The 18,979-nt window shown below is 35.8% G+C and overlaps 3 protein-coding genes across 5 annotated transcripts in view; 1 reads left to right on the top strand and 2 right to left on the bottom strand.

Annotated features, from left to right (window-relative positions):
* LOC135692807 (dnaJ homolog subfamily C member 2) overlaps positions 1–11,709 on the bottom strand; it is a 24,477-nt gene extending 12,768 nt beyond the window's left edge. Inside the window, exons 1-8 of one of the 2 annotated variants that reach the window (XM_065211114.2) lie at positions 11,590–11,709; positions 10,365–10,421; positions 9,146–9,421; positions 8,606–8,849; positions 8,108–8,188; positions 7,900–7,965; positions 6,878–6,969; positions 6,350–6,459 (exon numbers count right to left, since the gene is read on the bottom strand). In XM_065211114.2, coding sequence (XP_065067186.2) covers positions 6,350–6,459; positions 6,878–6,969; positions 7,900–7,965; positions 8,108–8,188; positions 8,606–8,849; positions 9,146–9,421; positions 10,365–10,416 — 921 coding nt within the window. In that variant the 5' untranslated portion in view covers positions 10,417–10,421; positions 11,590–11,709. The remainder of the gene's footprint in view (positions 1–6,349; positions 6,460–6,877; positions 6,970–7,899; positions 7,966–8,107; positions 8,189–8,605; positions 8,850–9,145; positions 9,422–10,364; positions 10,422–11,589) is intronic. The other variant, XM_065211115.2, reaches the window with a different exon arrangement.
* LOC135692809 (uncharacterized) lies at positions 2,603–6,316 on the bottom strand. The gene is made up of 3 exons (XM_065211117.2): positions 3,569–6,316; positions 2,912–3,452; positions 2,603–2,741 (listed from the first exon to the last, which is right to left on the bottom strand). Exons 1-3 carry the CDS (start codon positions 4,126–4,128, stop codon positions 2,622–2,624), a joined length of 1,221 nt encoding a protein of 406 aa, XP_065067189.2. The 5' UTR covers positions 4,129–6,316; the 3' UTR covers positions 2,603–2,621.
* LOC135692810 (MTRF1L release factor glutamine methyltransferase) lies at positions 11,679–18,979 on the top strand. Of its 2 annotated transcripts, XM_089113135.1 has the most exons (11): positions 11,679–12,041; positions 12,620–12,711; positions 13,817–13,910; positions 14,009–14,128; positions 14,944–15,008; positions 15,266–15,309; positions 15,549–15,657; positions 16,617–16,712; positions 18,070–18,183; positions 18,298–18,406; positions 18,625–18,979. In XM_089113135.1, exons 1-10 carry the CDS (start codon positions 11,778–11,780, stop codon positions 18,359–18,361), a joined length of 1,062 nt encoding a protein of 353 aa, XP_088969261.1. In that variant the 5' UTR covers positions 11,679–11,777; the 3' UTR covers positions 18,362–18,406; positions 18,625–18,979. The 2 variants fall into 2 exon arrangements, with proteins under 2 accessions (XP_088969261.1, XP_065067191.2); XM_065211119.2 differs by lacking the exon at positions 18,298–18,406 and having other exon boundaries at positions 18,625–18,973.

The following is an 18,979-nucleotide window of genomic DNA, read 5'->3' as shown; positions in this document are numbered from 1 at the left end:
GTAGTATTGTGTACTTGTTCGGTGTTATGAAAGCAATGTTATCTTGAAGAGAAGGCTGAGAAGATACCAATACCATGGATTGATCTAGATGAAGGAGTTTCTTGGAGTTGTCAATGCCCCATTTGGTAAATTTATTTAGAAAACTCAAACCTAGAATGCAAGAATAAGGCAATGCATCAATAATCATAAATTCAACAATGTGAGATACAGCAGGATGCCCTACTACAAGAGGGGCTTTAATCACACCAAAGGGTTTCATTATTTGTCCATTTGCATCAAGCAAACCTGGGCCAGTATAACCCTGTAATGGTAGGTTTTGCAAGTAAGGACTGCCAGTGAAACATCTTTTGGCAAGACAGCATACGGTGGCACCAGAATCAAGCATCATTGGAATTTGCTGTCCATGTAATGTTCCTGTTAGCCAAAGCAAATTAGGTTCTCTCTGCAGAAAAGATTGTGATTCTTCTTTTTGGGGGGTCAATGAAGCATTGTCGGCTTTCCCAGTATGACCCTTTACTGGGGGCCCCAAAAGTTTCCCGACTGTTGAGGAAGATTAGCTTGCTGCTTGTAAGCTAGGCAATCACGTTGGATATGATTTAAGCCGTGGCAAAAATAGCACTGAATAGGTTGCCGTCCGTCTGGCCTTGCGTTTCGAGGCTGAAAATCCCCGCCAAAATTGCGTTGAAAACCATTGCGTGATTGCCGACGGTTGCTCTGCGGGGCAGAAAAAACAGGGGCACCATGCTGATGTTGAAGTTGCTGTGAGGGCCTAAACGGAAGTTGACGGTTGAGTGCATTGATTTGGTCTTGTTGTTCATCAAGCTTCCGCATTGTGAGTTGACTTTGTTGCTCAAATTTGGTGGACAAGGCAAGAATGGCGTCCAGTGTTGTATCAGATGGATTTGCAGCAGTTAAAACAGCATCAGAAGGCCCAGTGACAATAGCACCGTTGATTGTCGCAGATGGTAAGGAAAGATGAACTGATGCATCGCGGCAAGCCTTGAGCAAATCTTGATGGGTAATTTTGTCATCATACGGGTTGGTGCAAAAGATGAATATATTTCTGCGAAGTGTATCAGAAATCCCTTGTAAAAACTTGCGTTTCACCGCATGGTTTATAATGTCAGTTTTGGCTTTTGGATTGGCGGCTCTGAATAACTGTAAAAGGTGGGTCATGAATTCTTCTTCACTTTCATCGATCTTTTGAATGCAGCGTTCGAATGCAGTCATGTGAGCTTCGCGATCGGTTTCTGAATCGAAAACCGCGGTGAGTTGTTCCTTAAGCTCGCTGTATTTCTGGGGACTGCCTTTCTCATCTTCAAATTGATCCAAGATGGCTTTAGCACGGCCATCAACACAAAGCATTAGAATTTGGCCAACCACGAGGTCGTCAGATTTCTCGGCAATAACACAACATCTGTCGAAGTTACGAAGCCATTGGTGCAAATTTATGTCCCCGTCGCCGGTGAACTTCTCAAGTTTTGAAAAAATTATGTTAAAGGATGACATTGTAAAATGATGTGGGTCAAAACGCTCCTGTCACCAGTGTAATAAACAAATATTGAGACGTAAAATGACTTCAAAATATATTTATCTTCATCATAATCGTACATACAAAAAACTGACTTACAACACGTGCTAACTGGAATAGAGGCCAGATATGATTTATGCACATATTTTAATACTATTGTCCACAGGGGATAACATTAGGCACATTACTTTTTTATTGAATTTGACACTTGTAGACCCTCGTCAAAAAGCGATGCCAGATCAATTGAGGCAAGAAGCGATGCCAGATAAATTGAGAAAAACAGACGAAGAAAAACAAAATTTCAGAAATACATTTTACTCTTAAACTGTACTGTTTCCCAAAGGCTAATATACAGTCCATTAAAAATTTAATATATTTCGGGTTCTTGTCTTCCTCTGCCATACTCTAAGAAGAAGAAATTCTTGAAACATGATCACTAACTTCACATCCAATATATATATCCCATATTGTCTACTGAAATACATATATATATTGTATCCCATATACATAGTCACATTTCAATTGCGTCAATATATCAAGAGAAAACCTCTGACAGGCGCTCATTAACTTCATATCGGATAGCTTGTTTTAAAGATCAAACAAGGCAAAATTCTCATGTCCATTGTCAACTTATCCACTGATCCTTCCGTTGAATTAATTCAGTCTTCCAAAATATAACCCTTTCAGCTGAAAACCTCTCGAAAATTCTTTGCAGAGATCAAATCTACCTTTTCACAGGCATATCCAAATTATTATAGACATGCTTCTGACATATATGTCCCATATACGATTGTCCCTTGTCCATTTATGTAAACAAACCAACAGCCTATCGTTCCCAAAAAGGCTTGAAATGAGCTCATCTATCCATTGGATCCATCTTTCAACTATATCATATCTTGTATCCCTTGTGGAAGTAGTAGCTCGGCACGTTTGAAACCAGCAGTTTCAGTCATAGCTTGATTGTTTAAACCATCCATGGCATTTGATGAAACAGTTATCTTACTTGGATCCCCTTTGCCATTTTTCAACATCACATTCAATGAATTCAGTATATTCTCGGGTATTCATATTGTATAATCCCATCCTTATATTAGTTCCAAAAAGAATCTTCCTCGCTGTCTGAATCTTCTTCAAGTGGATGTTTAGTGTCATCAATATACGTTTCCAGCTTGAATTCATCTTTAGAAAATTCTTCAACTGACTCTTCAATCTAGAAAATAAAATTCAAATAGAAATCTTCAATACAAAAATTGAATCAAACTAAAGCCAATTTAAAAAGAGCTCATCAAAAGCCCAGAACTACAAGACCTTACTTAAATTGCATATACAATATGAATAGTTCATAGATTCGTAACACAAGGCAATATCTACATTATTCACCTTTCCCATTGCAGTTTCTGGCCTTCTAGCCTCTTGTCTTTTTTCTTTGCTCAACAAGTGCAATGGAATCCTGAATCTGTCATCATCACAACTTCCCTTTCTGTTTTCCAATTCTGATCCTTCATTTTCTCCAACTTCGTCCATCATTTTCAATTTGGCTTGGATCTGCCTAAGCCTGTGTGCATTAAGCTTTCTCTCCTGCGCCCGCATCACTGCTGCCTTCTTTTCCTCCGCAGCCCTCATCTTTGCTCTCAATACTTCTTCGGCATTTTCACAATTTTGTCTTTCTTTCTCAGCAGCGGTTTTTTTGGCCCTCTCTGTTCGTCTGCTTCTTCTAGCAGCTTTTCTCTCCTTTCTCCTTTTCAACTTCTCTTTCTTCTCCGTGGCCTTTCGCTCCTTTTCGTCGATTTTCTCCCTCAGCAAGCGTTGCTTTTCAGCTTCTAGCCTTTGTAGCATCTCTCTCGAGAGGGCACCCCTTTGCCGTATTCTCTCTGATCTGCCCCTCATTAGGACGTCTCTTCTCTCTACAGCTTGAGATAACCTAGAAAGCAAGGAAACAGCCATTGATTCACTCAGGTTTCTATAATTCTTATGATTACCAAAGAAACACTTACAGTCAAACATTAAAAGGTTTTTAAAGTTTAACGATTTACTTACTTTCTCTGGATCTCCTCTTTCGTGACTGCGGAAAGCTCAGGCAACCTGTTTGCCAATCTTTTAGGCCTATCTGCTCGGTGGCTCATTGAAAGGCTCGAGTGTGGTCTGTTTGGCAAGTCGAATTCCTGCAACTCGACGTCAAAAGCGACAGCTCTTGCATGGCCTTCGTCGTCCCTTCTCACAACGAGCCTGCTTCTTACTACTCTCGATCTATCATCTTCTGCCTCCTCCAACAATTGCCAATCGTCTGGTGACATTTGAAGCTGCCTTGGCTCAGTCAGGTCAAACTCTGCAGATGAATTTATATCTGCTTCATTGCATGCTTTAATCTGAAGACCCTTTTCACCTTTCAACTCATTTCTGATAATCTCTTCACGGCTGCTTGCAATTGACTCGGCATTTTGAGCCAGCAACTGTATTACTGTGACTGAATTTCTATCGCAACAAAGCAGGCCTCGGTACCAGTTCCTTTTCAACTGGCCTTTTTTCTTCAATTCAGAGCTCCTTTCTCCTTCACTCAACGGTGAAACTTTGCTTTTTTTTGAAAATAAATTTCCCATTTCGATTCACTAGCATCGATGTACTTCAATCACGAAAGTAACTTCGTTTGACAAACTTCAAGATCATTGTAAGCATATGAAAGCATTTTTCTCAAATATTACGTCAGATTAATCTACGTCTAGTTGCAATAGAATGTTACGTCACAGCCTCTCAAAAAAGCTATTACGTCCGCATCGATTTAGTATGTCGCAAGAAGTAGCAAAGAGAAATCCCCTTAATTAAAATGTTTTTTAATACTAATCATATCCTAGTTATCTACAAATTTAAAAAAATAAATTCTTTGATGGAATATTAGTCCGAAATACCTAATGACAACGTGATAGCAAAAAGTCTAATCATCATTACTAACATTTTGATTTAAATTGCACAAAACTAGGTCAATATTGTTCGATGAATTTTTACATGCTTTAGGGCTAGCAGTAACGTGAGGGTTTAAGCCACACCTCGATGTTACAATATGCTTTCTTATAGCTGAACTTATAGACAAAGACCTATGGTGATTTCTCTTTAGCATGTAGACTATGGAGAAATCTACAAAACAAATTGAATAATTCTAAAGTAAGATAAAATAATGGAATGGAAATAAATGCAACTACAGGAGCTGTAAAACCAATGTGGCCAAAGTTGGTTTTCTTAACTCGCCCTAACATCCCGAACAAACACTACGATCCTTGAAAAACAACTTTCCCCTCCCCCTTCCGCAACTCAACGTTGTCCGTCAAAAAATTTGTCCGGGAACGCTTTTTTATTTACACTTTTGTGTAAAATTGTAAAAAAATTACTAATTTTATTAAATATGCTTTCTAATTTAGTAGGCTTAAATTAACTTTTAGCTGATGATGTACTTTTCCTACTGAAAATAAATATACAATGAAAAAAATAAGAATACACATCATAGTCTTTCCCGTCTCAAAGACTCTTTGCTCTGATAGCCGAGCGTTCACCGATACTTCCAACAACCTTCAGTACCAGGTGAGTACGTTAACCCTGAATCATTTCAAATCAAGGCCCATATTTTCAAGCAGGAAACCTGGAAAGGATGTTCCTGATTCTGATCCATCAAGATATATTAGAAACCCGACTTAAATAGATCCTATGAGATTCTTGCTTTTTTATAGGTTAGGTCTGATTCGGATTAGCCATAAGTATTACAAGAGTCATCGACGCTCGTATAACATAAACTTTTCCGCTTCCAAACATGCTTGGGACATTAGTGTTCACATCATCATTGCTAGAGCCTAGAATCATCATTGCAAATGCAATTGAGACAAGAGACAGCCTTTGTGCAAGTGTGGAAGGCGCCTATGCGCTCACATGGCTCACAAAGACCTTCTTCATTAGTAGACTGGAGCATGTTTGTCATTGAAATTTCCGATAAAAAATTAGTTTTATTTGTCGGCGATGTCGAAGGAGGTTTCTGAAAAAATTTCTAAATTATTCCTAGCAAACCCGACACCGATATCATCGTAAAGGCAACCGATTCTAAAAATATGAGGATTTAAGAATCTCCAGATACTGCGATTCGATCTCTACCCACGCTATTGAAGACGAATTTCATTTTGAAATGGTTTGCCGAAAATTGAAGAAAGGTATTCTTATATAAAAAATCTTACTCATGAAAACAAGTTTATTTGGATGATGAGTCAAGAAGATACTGATTTGATTCAAATTCTTGCGATAAAAAAGGCGAGCATTCCAAAAGCGTGAAATTTATCAGATTTTTTGAAAAAATGTGCTGATCAGTTTGCTGTTGTGTGTTGAAGCTGTTATAATTTTTGTAGCCATTTGAGGTAATACTTTAGATGTAGCAATTTTAATTAATCATTTAAAATTACGACGTTTTGTTTTGTTGGAGTAGATTAAGGGCCATTTCGGCCTATACATCTATTATTATTCCAGATTGCGTTGTCTATTTTGACGTGCCAGTGCTCGATGTGCAAAAGCACAGAGCAATAGATATAATAAAAGTCTGTCTGATGAGTGCGCAAGCACGAAACTCGGGGTAACAGAGAACATGTCTCATTTCTAGCCTATCTTCTATTTTATTATTATACATCTATTATTATATATACAAGAAATAAAAATGAATGTTCAATAATTCATGAACAATCTACCGATGGAACAGGGCTTGCGAAACGTAAAGGATGGCCAGAGACTGTATCTAAAATGGATTTGGACGGAACGAAAATCCGAGGAAATATATTTAAACAAAATACCTACCCTTTCTTTCTCTTTGGCGGCTTCTTCTTTTGCTTTTTTATCTTGCAACTTTCTTTGCTTCCTCTCTTCAGCAAACTTCTTTATTCTTGGGTCGTTTGCATATGCTGTATCTGAAGTAAGTTTAATATAAGGTGATGCAAAATCATCAAAATACAAATTCTTTTGCCACTTAAAATGGTTATCTCTAACAAAAACAGTGCATGTAAAGCGAGAAGTTATTAAAGGAAAACAGATCATAGCAAAGAAAAGATTTTGAGAGCGAAAAACGCATAATTTTAAATTATTTGTACGTTTCTCTCCTAGTCAAATACATATATTCCTCTTACGATGCCTGAATTCAACAGGTTGCCCGTTGTAGAAAAGAGAGTTGTTCATTCAAACGTTAAGCAAGAGAGAAATATCTCTCTGCCTGCGTAGACCTGTAGAGTTTCGCAGTTTTTCTTAAAGACATCCAGCTTCGAGAGGCTTCTGATTGTATCTTAAAGTACCTTTACTTATTGTATCTCATTACTGACTGGAGCAACTTACCAACAAGTAGCCTGATTCTCGCAAGTTCTTCTTTCTTTCGAGACTGTCGCTTTCTTCGATTTTGTTTTTCCATCCATCGTCTTTCTTCACGACTGGGAATTACAGTTAAATATTGTTTGAAAGAAGCAACGCTTCCAAAGCATGCTGACCGTTCTAAACCACGTAGTTGAACGTTCATAAAAGTATAACATTTTAGAAGGTTGAACGCTAGGAAAATTGTATTGTAAATCCTGTTGTACGTTGAATACCAAAAACTGGATCAAAATTTCCAACTAAAATTTTACCCCAGGTCCAAAAGGTCTTCATAAAAAATCTAGCCCCTGCTTTAGCCAAGTATTAGAAACATATTAGTGACTTGAAAAACCGAAAACGGCTGTAAGTCTTCAATATACATTCCGGCACCACTTTTCAATGAATTTCCCACATGAAGGAAATGTTTAAGAGCATGCTATTAAAGGCAAAAACTATGCTATGAAACGTTGTTATATTGAATATACAATGTTCAAATGATTTAGGAAGAAATACCCCAACTGTTGCATCATGGGCGATAAGTTGAATTTCAAACAATTTTTTGGTGGTACAAAACTTGATAATGGCTTTGAAAAAAGCAAACATTAGAGTAATCTAAAGCTTTTGGTCTGACACTCTTCAGAGCTCTGATACTCTTCATTAACTCCAAAGAGTGTCAAACAAAAAGATTTAGTTTACTCAAATGTTTGCTTTTTTCAAAGCCATTTTCAAGTCGAATCACTTTCAATACCTTGTTTCAGGTTTCATATTATGTCAGGTTTTTTATTGCTTTGATGCAAAAATTTCCGGTTATACGATGAACAAAAATCAAATCTCGAAGCATAGAAATTTTGCTAAAAAAATACATTTTTTGACTCAAAGCTTTGAGATCTACTTATTCAAGAAATTGACAACTGCTTTTGCATTACTATCATACGAAGTTAGAAGGATTTATTTGCACTAAGATTGGCCCTTATGTAATAATCAAACATTTGTAATGAAAACGAGCCAACCTTTCTGCCATTCCTTTATCTTCTTCATCGAGATACGAAAACTCTCTCCATGAATCGAAATCGTACCTAAAATCAAACAGACAAAAGAACATATTTAACGCTTTCTGCTTTAATAAAAGAAAAAAGAAAATAAAATTCGCTCTTTATACAAGTCCTTGTAAGCATTAAAATTTAGGAAATTATCTTTGCTAGCAGTCCCTCGACTTACCAAAACGCATAAAATTCATTGACATAATCCTCAGAACTATCCATATCTCCAAGATCAAGGGCTGGTGTCTTTACTGACCATCTAAAATGAATAAAACAATGAAATGAGAATTATTCAGATATATGTTTAAAAACAGAGGAAATTACCAACATTTTGTGTTGAGAAATTTCAGTTTTAAAAACCTGAGTCATATTTCAAAGACGTTTTCGATTCAAGAATTGTGGTCATAAAAAAACTTAACATCTATATAAAAAACTTTTCAGTAATAGTTTGGACATTTCTTGTTTGGACAAATTGTTAAAGACAAAAAGGTAAGGATAAATTTTAAACCATACTGGAATAAGTTAAATACTCTTTTTAAAGCAGACTCAATGAACAAAGAACAAGTTTAAATTCATCTATTGGGAATATTTACATCAATTTTTAGCATAGCATATTTAATTTCTTATTAAAATAGCCAACATGATTTTAAGTCTTTTACAAAAAAAAATTAGTCACCTGGAATTTCTACTGAAAACCGGTTTGAATGTTTCAAAGAAATCTCCTTTAACAGATGTAGGGATATCCTCATTAAAGGTTGGATCCACACTATCATATGCTCTCCTTGTAGTGACATTACTCAATATTTCATAAGCTTTGGTGATACAAGTGAAGTACTCGTGTTCATTGAGACCAGGCACCTCAAAGTTGCTTTTTCTGCTACTCTTTTTGTCAGGATGGTGCTGTAAAACCATTTTCCTATCTACAATACAAAAAAACAAACAACTGAGTTACGGTTTTCAGCTAGGTCTTAATTACAAAATACAAGTCAGAGAAACTGCTAAGAAACATGATCACAGAAGAAAATGTATTAGCTTATGAGTACATGTCACAAATTTGACGAAATTCTCTCAGTTGAAAACTGTAAATATGAAGATTTTTAAACAATGTATGGTGGTTATCAATTGAAAAAAAAACCATTTAAAATTCACAGTAAAATGATTTCAAAAAAAGTCAAGATTCTCAAGATTCAAACAGTTCTGAGTGTTGTCGACTCACAAGCTTTCTTTATAGCCTCTTCAGTTGCAGCAAAGCGGTCTTTTATTCGCAGGACTCTATAATGATCTTGCTTTTTCCATTCTTTTGAATCAAGACTTAGTAAGAATGCTCTTTCGTCTTCAGTAAGCTCAAAAGTATCAACATCATCATCATCATTTATCTGCTCACTATCATCACTCGGGTTTGAACTGATAGATGCTGACTTTTCTCGTTTCTGTCGTCTCAAATAAGCTTCAAACCATCTTCCAACTGGCTCGAATCCAATGCTTACAAGGTCTGAAAGAAAAGGAGTTGTGTGAAAGTGACAAGTTAAGATACAAACATGATACATATCAAAGATGACTACACAGATTAAGGGCGTACTGTTACAGAAAAAAGTTTACTCTTACAATAATCACACATTTCTTGTTGAACAAGCTAGTATGTTTTTTGGCCAGCAATCTAGATATATCCTCTTGATTTACAAACAGAGCCTAATTAGCTATTAAGCTCAGACTGCTCTACATACTACATACACACATACATCATACATACATACATACATACATAATTCTATTGATAAGCAGGTAGGATAATGGTAGCTTTTGTTGCTAGTATCATGGAATAAGCAACAAAAGTATAACTTTATTAAAAATATAGTACTAGGTGCTCTTGGCTTGTATGTGTGATGTAGTGGTGAGGAGCTCAGCCCCCTTGCTAAAATTTTCAAAAAAGTGGGGAACTTAGCCCCTTCCCTCATTGTTTTTGTTTGGATACAGCTAAGAATAAAGAAATGCAAAGAAATATGTGAAGAAATGTTGCTTCACAAAAGGTCAGCCATTGATGACTAAACCAGAAAAAAAGGGATACAACTGTCTGTTTTAAATGCATTGCAAGCTTTATACAGATACAGAACAAAAAATTCAATTTTAAGCATTTATGCACAAGAAATATGCTAAATCAACTTTAAGATCTTGGAATATTTCCATTTAAACATTTATTAGATTTATTTCCATTTAAACATTTATTTACACAGAAAGAGGCTGTTGCCCCCCCCCCCCCAATATCGCCATATCACATTGATTTTCAAAATCAGTACCCTCAAATTGACCAAAAGCACTTGGTCCCATAAACTTCGCTCTCAGACCACCATTCCCTTACTCTCCACCTAGTCTAAACCTGATGATTTTTAATGCATTTGTTTACTATGAAGAAAGATTTGAAAAACATTGATGCATACCACATGTAAGATTAAATTTTTCTGTTTTCTCTTGTCCAGCTTCAGGTGGCATGCTGTCTAAAAAAATAAAATACATTCAGATTTTGTTTGTTTTAAACTGAAACAGAGGAACAGTATAAGGAACCCATTTGGGAGGACTGCGTTTAAACGGATCATGGCACAGGGAATACCCCAAGCAAAGGGTTAAAAAATTCAAAGCATATAACGGAAAAGATATGGAATGATGTACTCCTTACATAAAGATCAACAAAGACAATTTTGCAAATATTTTCAGAAATTCTTAATACAAAAGTATCAATCAAACATTAAATAAACAGATTAAAGGATAAAGCAATTTTGTATCTCTGCGCCTAAATAACACAATGTTTTTCCTTCTCTAGTTCTCCTAACCATGACTTCTATATTAAATATGTCTTTACATTTTCTTTATTACCAATAATAAAAAGTAATCCATGTTGTAAAATATTTTTGACACATTTTCATACACTAACTTGATAACTAACATTAAAAAACAAGCATAATTGCAACATGCAACTTGGCTATAATCAATCCTTGTAATGATTATTTCACAGCAGGTTGATGACCACAAAAACCATTTCAATTGTCTCTGCATCCTGAGCATGGCAGCATTATACCATCTTTTATAAGAACTAGTAAATTAAGTTTCAGACTGGCTTTTCTTAATTGTTTCAAAAATTTTGAGGCTAGATTGTTCTTTATTTGTTCTTAAATGATTAGGGTCTAAGCAGTGCAGTTACTAGCTATTGTGCTGATCTAGGGAGGTTTTCAGGCCTCATTTGCCAACAAAGTGAGAGGGACAATCTTTAAATGCTGAAAAACTTAAAAATTCACTGAAAAAGCAGCCTTAAATGACAAAAACTCCTCACTTTTGAGATAAAAAAATTATAACAGAGTTCCACAACATGGTTCAAAATCACATTTACTCAGTCTGGGCTTGTTCTCAACTTGACCAATTTTGAGGCTTGTTTTCTTATAAAACTGTTGTTATAAAAAAAGAGTATTTTCTTTACCAGTGAATTGTATAAAAATTCTTCCTTTATTATTTTTATTTATCATACACCACCATCATTCAAATTAAAAACATGTTGCTGAAATCGTTCTCAGTTCTTTCCAATCTGATGATTTAATATCAAACTAACATCTTGCTTAAGCACCAATTGCTCATAATCCTGTAACAAAAGGCAAATTTTCAAAGATGGAATACCTTATGCGAGTTATTGTATCCTCTGGTACTTCACCGGCTTCGAGAGGCAAAGGGGTTTCAATCTGGTTCAATCAACAGCAAATGGCACAAAAATGTGAACAAATGTGAACGAATGCTGAGTGAAATCGAGGCATTTACAATAGCGGTGTCAGCGGATTATGGCGCGAAAAGTGAATCGGATCAGCTGAATGTTGTTATTGATCAGTTTTTTTTTAGAAATGTTCCCTTCAGCAAAAAAGACGAATAGACTCCTGTATGTTTTCCTTTTTCATTTTCGATTAAAGCAACGTGTCAAGGAGAGTGACATAGGAAGGATCATTTTCAAACGAGCCCTTCACTGTTCTGTGTTGCCTGTGAAGATTCAACAACATTGGCAATCTAAGTTACAAGATGCTGGAATTCCAGATCCAGAATATAGTATAAAATGGATTGCAGAGCATATCAACAGACTCGTATGTCTATTTGATAACTAATTAGCAGCAAATATTGGTTGATTAAGATGCAAAATCTCTTCAATTGTTATTGTCCTTGCAACTTTCAGTGACAATGATGAGCCTAACTAGTTCTTTACGATCATAGTTTTATATTTGTTCGATTCGTCGACGATGATAAGCTATTGTTATAGTGCTAAAATCACAGGCTACACGATGCTAATTCTTAATGCAGTGCTACCAATCATACGAAAAGTGAATCAAAAGGTTGAATTATAAAGAAATTTCCATTACATTTCAAACTTGCTAGTAAAGGAAAAGCTTTGTAGGTAGGTTAAACAAATCAAGAAAGAATCTCCTGTTCCCTATTTTTTTAAAGAAAAATGACAGAAATAAATAGAAAAATGCTTCTGGTATCCAGCTCTGCCTTGTGTTGTTGAGCAGTTTATGACAGACCTGAAGACAATTTATTATTTTCATTAAATAGAAAAAACAATAGATAGGGGTTGCCTTTATTTTTCTAGTTCTAAGAAAACATGAATTTCAAAAATACAGCTATAATTTTGCTTTCTAGTAATTATTTGTCTTTTCTTTTGCAGAACTTAGAGCAGCAGAAATCAAATGATAATTCATTTATGAAAATTGACTTCTTTGATGAGTTTGAGAAACTTTGCAGAAGACGAATGAAAAGGTAGTGTCTATGTTTGTGCTGTAGAGAATAGACCCAAAAGTTTGCAATCAGTGCCTGTAATTGGATGCAGTGGCAAAAACTGAGATTTTTGATTATGTAGGAATTGCAATGGATTTTGCGAGTCACATTTAAATGCACCCATTTAAATATCTGGAAATCCTAAAAACATAGATGACATAAACAGGAATTTTTTGGAATTTGATTTCCCAAAACAAAAATTCATAAGAATATGATTATATTAAAGTAAAATATTTCTTCTACCATCATGATTTGAATAATCATCCTGGTTCCCAGTGGCCGTCATGAGATGGACTTGGGTGGATGTGTCCACCCCAGTTTTCCAAGAAGTTGATTTTCTAATTTCTCGAAATTCATTGAAAAACCTTTGGGGGGAGAAGGTGGACTGGAATCAGTTTGTTTGTGTTATCATGTTAGTTTGGATGTTTCTACATGCAACAGAGAATCTTTAACACAAATGCAAGTAGGTTTGGTGTGGTCATGGATGTGGCCTTTGAATTCGCCTACTGCACAGCCCCCTTTCCTTCCCTTTCCTGACTCAATTGCAACCTTATAGATATGCAAATATTGAAAATAAAGCCCTGTTATAAATCTTGTTGTACAGTGAAAAAAAATATTCCAAAAAAAGTGAATGGATGCATTCTCATTTAAGAATAATGTGTTCTATAAGCAGAACTGGTTGCTTTCAATCAAATCTCTTGCCCTACTCCCTCCTTATCTTCCCACCAATGTTATTTTGCATTTCAAATATTTCAAATGTAGACCATTTCAATAGTGATTTTTAACTTTTTTGTAATGTCATCAGATAGTCATAGTTTATTGCACCCCATGGTATCAACCTTATAACCTTTTGAAGTTTTTTTGCTGCTAGAATTCCTTTTGAATTTGTATTGTAAATGTTTTGTGATGTAAAATTAGATGATAAGATGTTGGGGAAGGGATAATATTTTGGCAATGAATTCATCGTTTTGTGATTCTTTGATTTTGAAACCTGAAAATCAAATGCTGCAAGGGCCTGAAACTTTATCTAATGAGTCATGCAGTTTATCTGCTCTGGCAATTCTTGACTGTTAATATACTTTTGCAGGGAACCTGTTCAATATATCATTGGAGATTGGGATTTTCGTTCACTAAATTTGCTTATGAGACCACCTGTTTTCATTCCAAGATCTGAGACTGAGGTATTTATTTGTTTCCTTCATTGAAAAATATCAATTTCTAAACACTTTGATTGAATTATATAATCAAACTTGTCTTTAAACTGGGCTGTCTTTTTTAGGGTTTGATTGATTTGATAAATGAAACATTGACCAAAGATGGATCATTGGATAGCAACATACTAGAAATCGGCTGTGGAAGTGGTGCAATTTCGCTATCACTAGTAAAAGAGAATCCAAAGGTTTGGTGCCGTTGTCACGTGTTCTATCTCTATATTTGTAAAATAAAGGCCAAGTTGAAATAAGTCAACATCGGATAAAGGCACTCAGGGGAACTGGCTTTAAACACTTTATTTGGAAAATAGCGGGAAACTGTGAGGTTCTATTTCTATTTTGATTGGTCAGAATCTATTTATAAAGCCAGTAACAAAATATTTTTTTGTCCAACTTAATACATTATCTAATACAACAACTATTGCTTTGAGAATAGCATGGAAGAGTGGAAGCATATAATTTCATTTAGTATAATGTGATATGTTTTTGCTCTTTTGTGCTATTTTAAGACTTTGCAGTACTAAAGGCTTTTTAACTGTTGCTTTGATAGGGTAGCTTGAAAATATCATGAATGGCACTTACTTGTATGTCAATGCAATAACTCAAATACTCTATTTAAATTCGATGTAATTCCACAGCTGCTTCCATATATTTTTATATAAGGAGAAAATAGCAAAATTACAATCAAAAGCTGGTAATTTGAGGTTTTGACTTAAAAGAAATCTGTTCCAACTATCGAATGTTCATTTGCCTAGATTCGGAAAGTTATTGAGGGGAAATTTTGATAGGATTGGAGATCTTTTTATATCAAACAGTCACGTTTTCTGACTTTAACCCCACCACTGTTGATTTATGATCCAGTTAAAGGTCCAAAATGTGCAGATTGCCTGCGTATTATCCGCAACTTTAATGCTTTGCCTCCTTTCCTGCTTCGATTTAAAGTATAAGACAAGCTTGCCTGTAGTGATAGAAAAAGTTCAAAACTTCAATGCTTAACTTTTAGGCTACTTGCACCGCTGTTGATATATCGAAAGAAGCTTTTTCTTTGTCGAAGATTAATAGCGAAAGGTGAGCTATTTATGGAAGAGTGACGCAATTTGTTAAAGAATAAATGTAAAAAACCCTGATAAAATTTAATTTTAAGTGTGCATCTCGAGACCTTGCTAACCAGAGCTGTTGAAAAAGTCTATAACGTCAAACGAATAAACTTTCTGGAACCGTTAAACCGTAAGCCATGCTATAAACACATGTCTTTATATTTTTGTCATGTGTGTGGCTTCCTTTTCTCGGATTTTTCTACAGTCAATGTCTGCTTAATTCGACAGGTTGGGACTTTCCTCACGATGCAAAATCATCCACAGTTCATTTGGTATCGTAAACTATATCAACTTTATCATTTTCAAGGCATTTATCATAACAAGCCTACTGGATATTTGACAATCCTGTGTAATGTCTCTTAACATCAGAAAGAATGTAGCTTTCCTATTTTCGAGATAAAATCCCAGAATAATCTTAATTTCATAAATTTTCATTCTCATTTCGTACAAGCCTTCATTGGTAAACTCAGATGTCATATCACGTAGTTGATAGAATCTTTGTTATATGTAGATGATTATTTGAATGGACATAAAACCGGAGAGAAGTTTGATGTTATTGTCAGCAATCCACCTTACATTCCAACTAAGGATATGCAGAGCTTGCAGCCAGAGATATCATTGTAAGACCATTTAAAGCTGTTGATTTTAATTTATTGTAGACTTTTAAAGCTGATGAATTCGATGCATGGGGCATCAAACTATTTCGAAGGCGTAAATGCTCAACTGTTAAAGAAAGCATAAATACTCAACTAAAGAACCAATCCCCCTCTACCCCAGTTCTGAATGACTCCCCGCTTCCCATCAGAGTTAGTCTTTCAAGACTGTTCTGTACTGTCTTGAAAGACTGTTCTGATACAGAGGAACGGTAGGGAGGGGTCTGAATGACTTCGCCTGACCACTAGACAGATTTCGAGAATCTTACATGGACTGGTTATTTCAGCTAAATTTAGCAAAATCTAAACTGGCCAAATAAGAAGAAGCTAAAATCAATGGTGATCTTTTTTGCTCCTTCATACACGTAAGCATCTAGCTTTAGTATGCTGTCAGTTCTGATAACATTTGATCCGTGTTGTGTAATATAAAAAGCGGAGCAGAATTTTCCTATCGTTATCTTTATAGCAACTTGATGCATTTTCCATCTTCTGCTTATCACAATCCTGATTTCACCTTTATCTCTGTTCTTTCAGCCTCTTTCTTTTACTTCCCTTGTTATGGGTGAGTCATAGGTACCCTGGGCCTCTCCCTAACATAAGCAGCTAAGAAAACGCCTCCAAGCAACGGTCGTTTGCGACAACGGTGTATTAGAATGATAGGCAATATCTTGAATGGTTTATCGAGCACAACCTTCACATCTGAATAGAAGGAACGGTCTGCAATGATTTTCATATAAATGAGATCTAATAGTAGTTGTCCCAGGATGACGAAGAATGTATAAAGCATTGCATCTCTCGTGCCTCACTTCTCCTCACTTAACATATCATGCTTTTGTTTGATTGAAACAAGGTTGTCAACAGAACACGTTTGTCTGAGAGGGATTTTGCCTCTCAGAATCGTGACTTTTTTTCAAAATTTATTTTAGGTATGAAGATAAAAGGGCACTGCATGGAGGGGAAACTGGCTTAGATTTGGTATCGAAATTTCTCTCGGCAGCACAATTGCTTTTGCGAAAGGGAGGGTAAGCCAAATTGTTTCAAAATTCAAAGTATAGCCTTCATTTCAAGTGCAAAGAGTATTTAACGCCAACAGGCTGAAATCGGCTTCAGTATTGTCTGAACTCTTTAAAAAAATCTGCACTTTCACGATTTCTTTTATAATTTCGGTTTTTATTGTACTAGTTAGCTCAAGTTGACGCCTTTCTGTAAAATAAAATCTCATAGAAGTCAAAAGTAGTCCAAAAGGGGAGTTAAAAAGTGATTAATGTTAGGGTTAATTTGTACTGAATCTCAGGCTGCGGTTGCCTTACCCTTCGTTTTGAATATTTTCATTGTGTAATGATAGCTGGATACCCCTAGTATACATTAAGCTTTAAGATTAAAGAGATATACTTGTCTTTTGAAACTTAGCTTATGCGGCAGAAGAATTAACCTATTCTCAGGTCCAAGAGGAATAGAGGAGTAGAGGCTCGAATAATCAAATATCTTAAAGTGTATCTGATATTACTATTTATCCTTAGACAGGGCTTCTAGGCCACGTTTAGTGATTTTCAAAAGAAAAGTTGAGTTCCGTTGAAGCATTAAGCATTTTGGAAAAAGTTGGAATTGAAGGAAGACTTAATTTGTGACTCACAGATTTTCATGTACAGCCTTGCACAATGACTTGAAAAGCACCTTGCTTAATTTTCTTTTGACTTTGGATAGCTACTTGGATTTAACGCTTCTTGCAACTGGAAATCGAAAAATAGTGTATTTTTAACGAAATGTTAAAGTGAGCATAAGGGGAGTAAGAATTTATTTGGATAATCGGAAATGAAAAGTGCAAATTCGGATAAGTGGAAGCCTACTGTATTGCCCTAACATGTTGTTATTTGATTTCCAGTCTTAATAGAACCAAAATTGTACTTGCATTCCGTCGCCCTAGATGAAAGTCTCCTGCATGTGTCGAATAAAAAGGCTATGCGTTAAAATGAAACAGCTACTCTACGCGTAAAATAATCCCGTATTGCGTAAAGTAGAGGGTCTTCCATATTTATTAAATTGAAGATTTCCCGTAAGCGATAAGTAGAAGATCTCCCTGCGTGTTAAATAAAAGATCTCCCATGTACGTTAAAATATCTCCCATATGCGTTAGAAACTTTCCCGTATGCGTCAAACAGGAGATCTTTCGTATGTGTTAGATAGAAGATTTCGCGTGCGTCTTAACAGAATCTCCCATATGTGTTGAGAAATGGTCACCTAAACACGTTTTGAATGCAAAAACTCCCGTATGCGTTTAAAGCCAGTTCCCTTGTATGCGTTTCTCCGATGTTGACTTACTTGAACTTGGCCTAAAGACGACAAACTTAATTTTAATCTTCTAACTTTGCCTGTCTACAGCTTTATTTGGTTGGAAGTTGACTCATCGCATCCTCCAATGATTCGGGATATTGTCCAACAGGAATACGGAGACACACTTCGCTATGTTGCATCGCATCTAGATATTTACGACAGGTAGTACCTTGGTACATTTTTTGAAAGTTTTCAACAAACTAATATTCGATTGACTGGCGTACAAGCATGTTTAGTGGGAGCACGATGAAAAACGAGCATCATTCTGTATTATAGGTTCAGGGCGTCAGTGGCACGAAAGTTCAGTTCATTTCAGAGGAAAGTTGACGCATTCAGTTAAAATGAGACACTGTAGAAATTTTGCAGCTGGACAATAGCTAAGGGGGTATGTGCCTCTGAACCCTTGGTTCTTACACCACCGGTTACAATATTCTCCCCCAAGTTTTCTCCCGACTTCTCCCACAGCATCCTCCCCCCGTCACAACCAACCTCTTCCTCCTCCTTTAGTGGCTATGGCTCTATATATGCTTATTGTGATAATTAGATTCGCATATTTTTCTTTTTTGTTCTAAAAAATATTCATGCTTTACCTCTTTTAACTAGGCCTCGATTCTGCCAACTACAATTGTTATGACATATGACGATGTTTGCGATCGATACAACATTGGAAGGAGGCTGCAAACCGTTAAAATTATTTTACAATACATCGAGGAATAATAGGAACACACTTACAACCTCAAAGGACAATGTATTTTAAATATTGCATGTGATATGTGTAGATTTTGCGTTTAACTCGCAATGTGAAAGTGAGTTCTGGGTCAGCTGAAAGGAACACCTCTTTAACCAGTCACGTTTTCAAGGACAAATTTTGCAAAACGTTTTAACCCAATAATTATGTAAAGCTTTTCTCGAAGGAATGTATTATTTGTAAATGGCTTTAAAAAAAGCAAACATTTAG

Source organism: Rhopilema esculentum, chromosome 3 (genome assembly GCF_057945365.1).
Source record: "Rhopilema esculentum isolate cy_ngs chromosome 3, ASM5794536v1, whole genome shotgun sequence".
NCBI lineage: Eukaryota > Metazoa > Cnidaria > Scyphozoa > Rhizostomeae > Rhizostomatidae > Rhopilema > Rhopilema esculentum.
The sequence above is the reverse complement of the archived record's forward strand: the minus strand, read 5'-3'. Positions and strand labels throughout refer to the sequence as shown.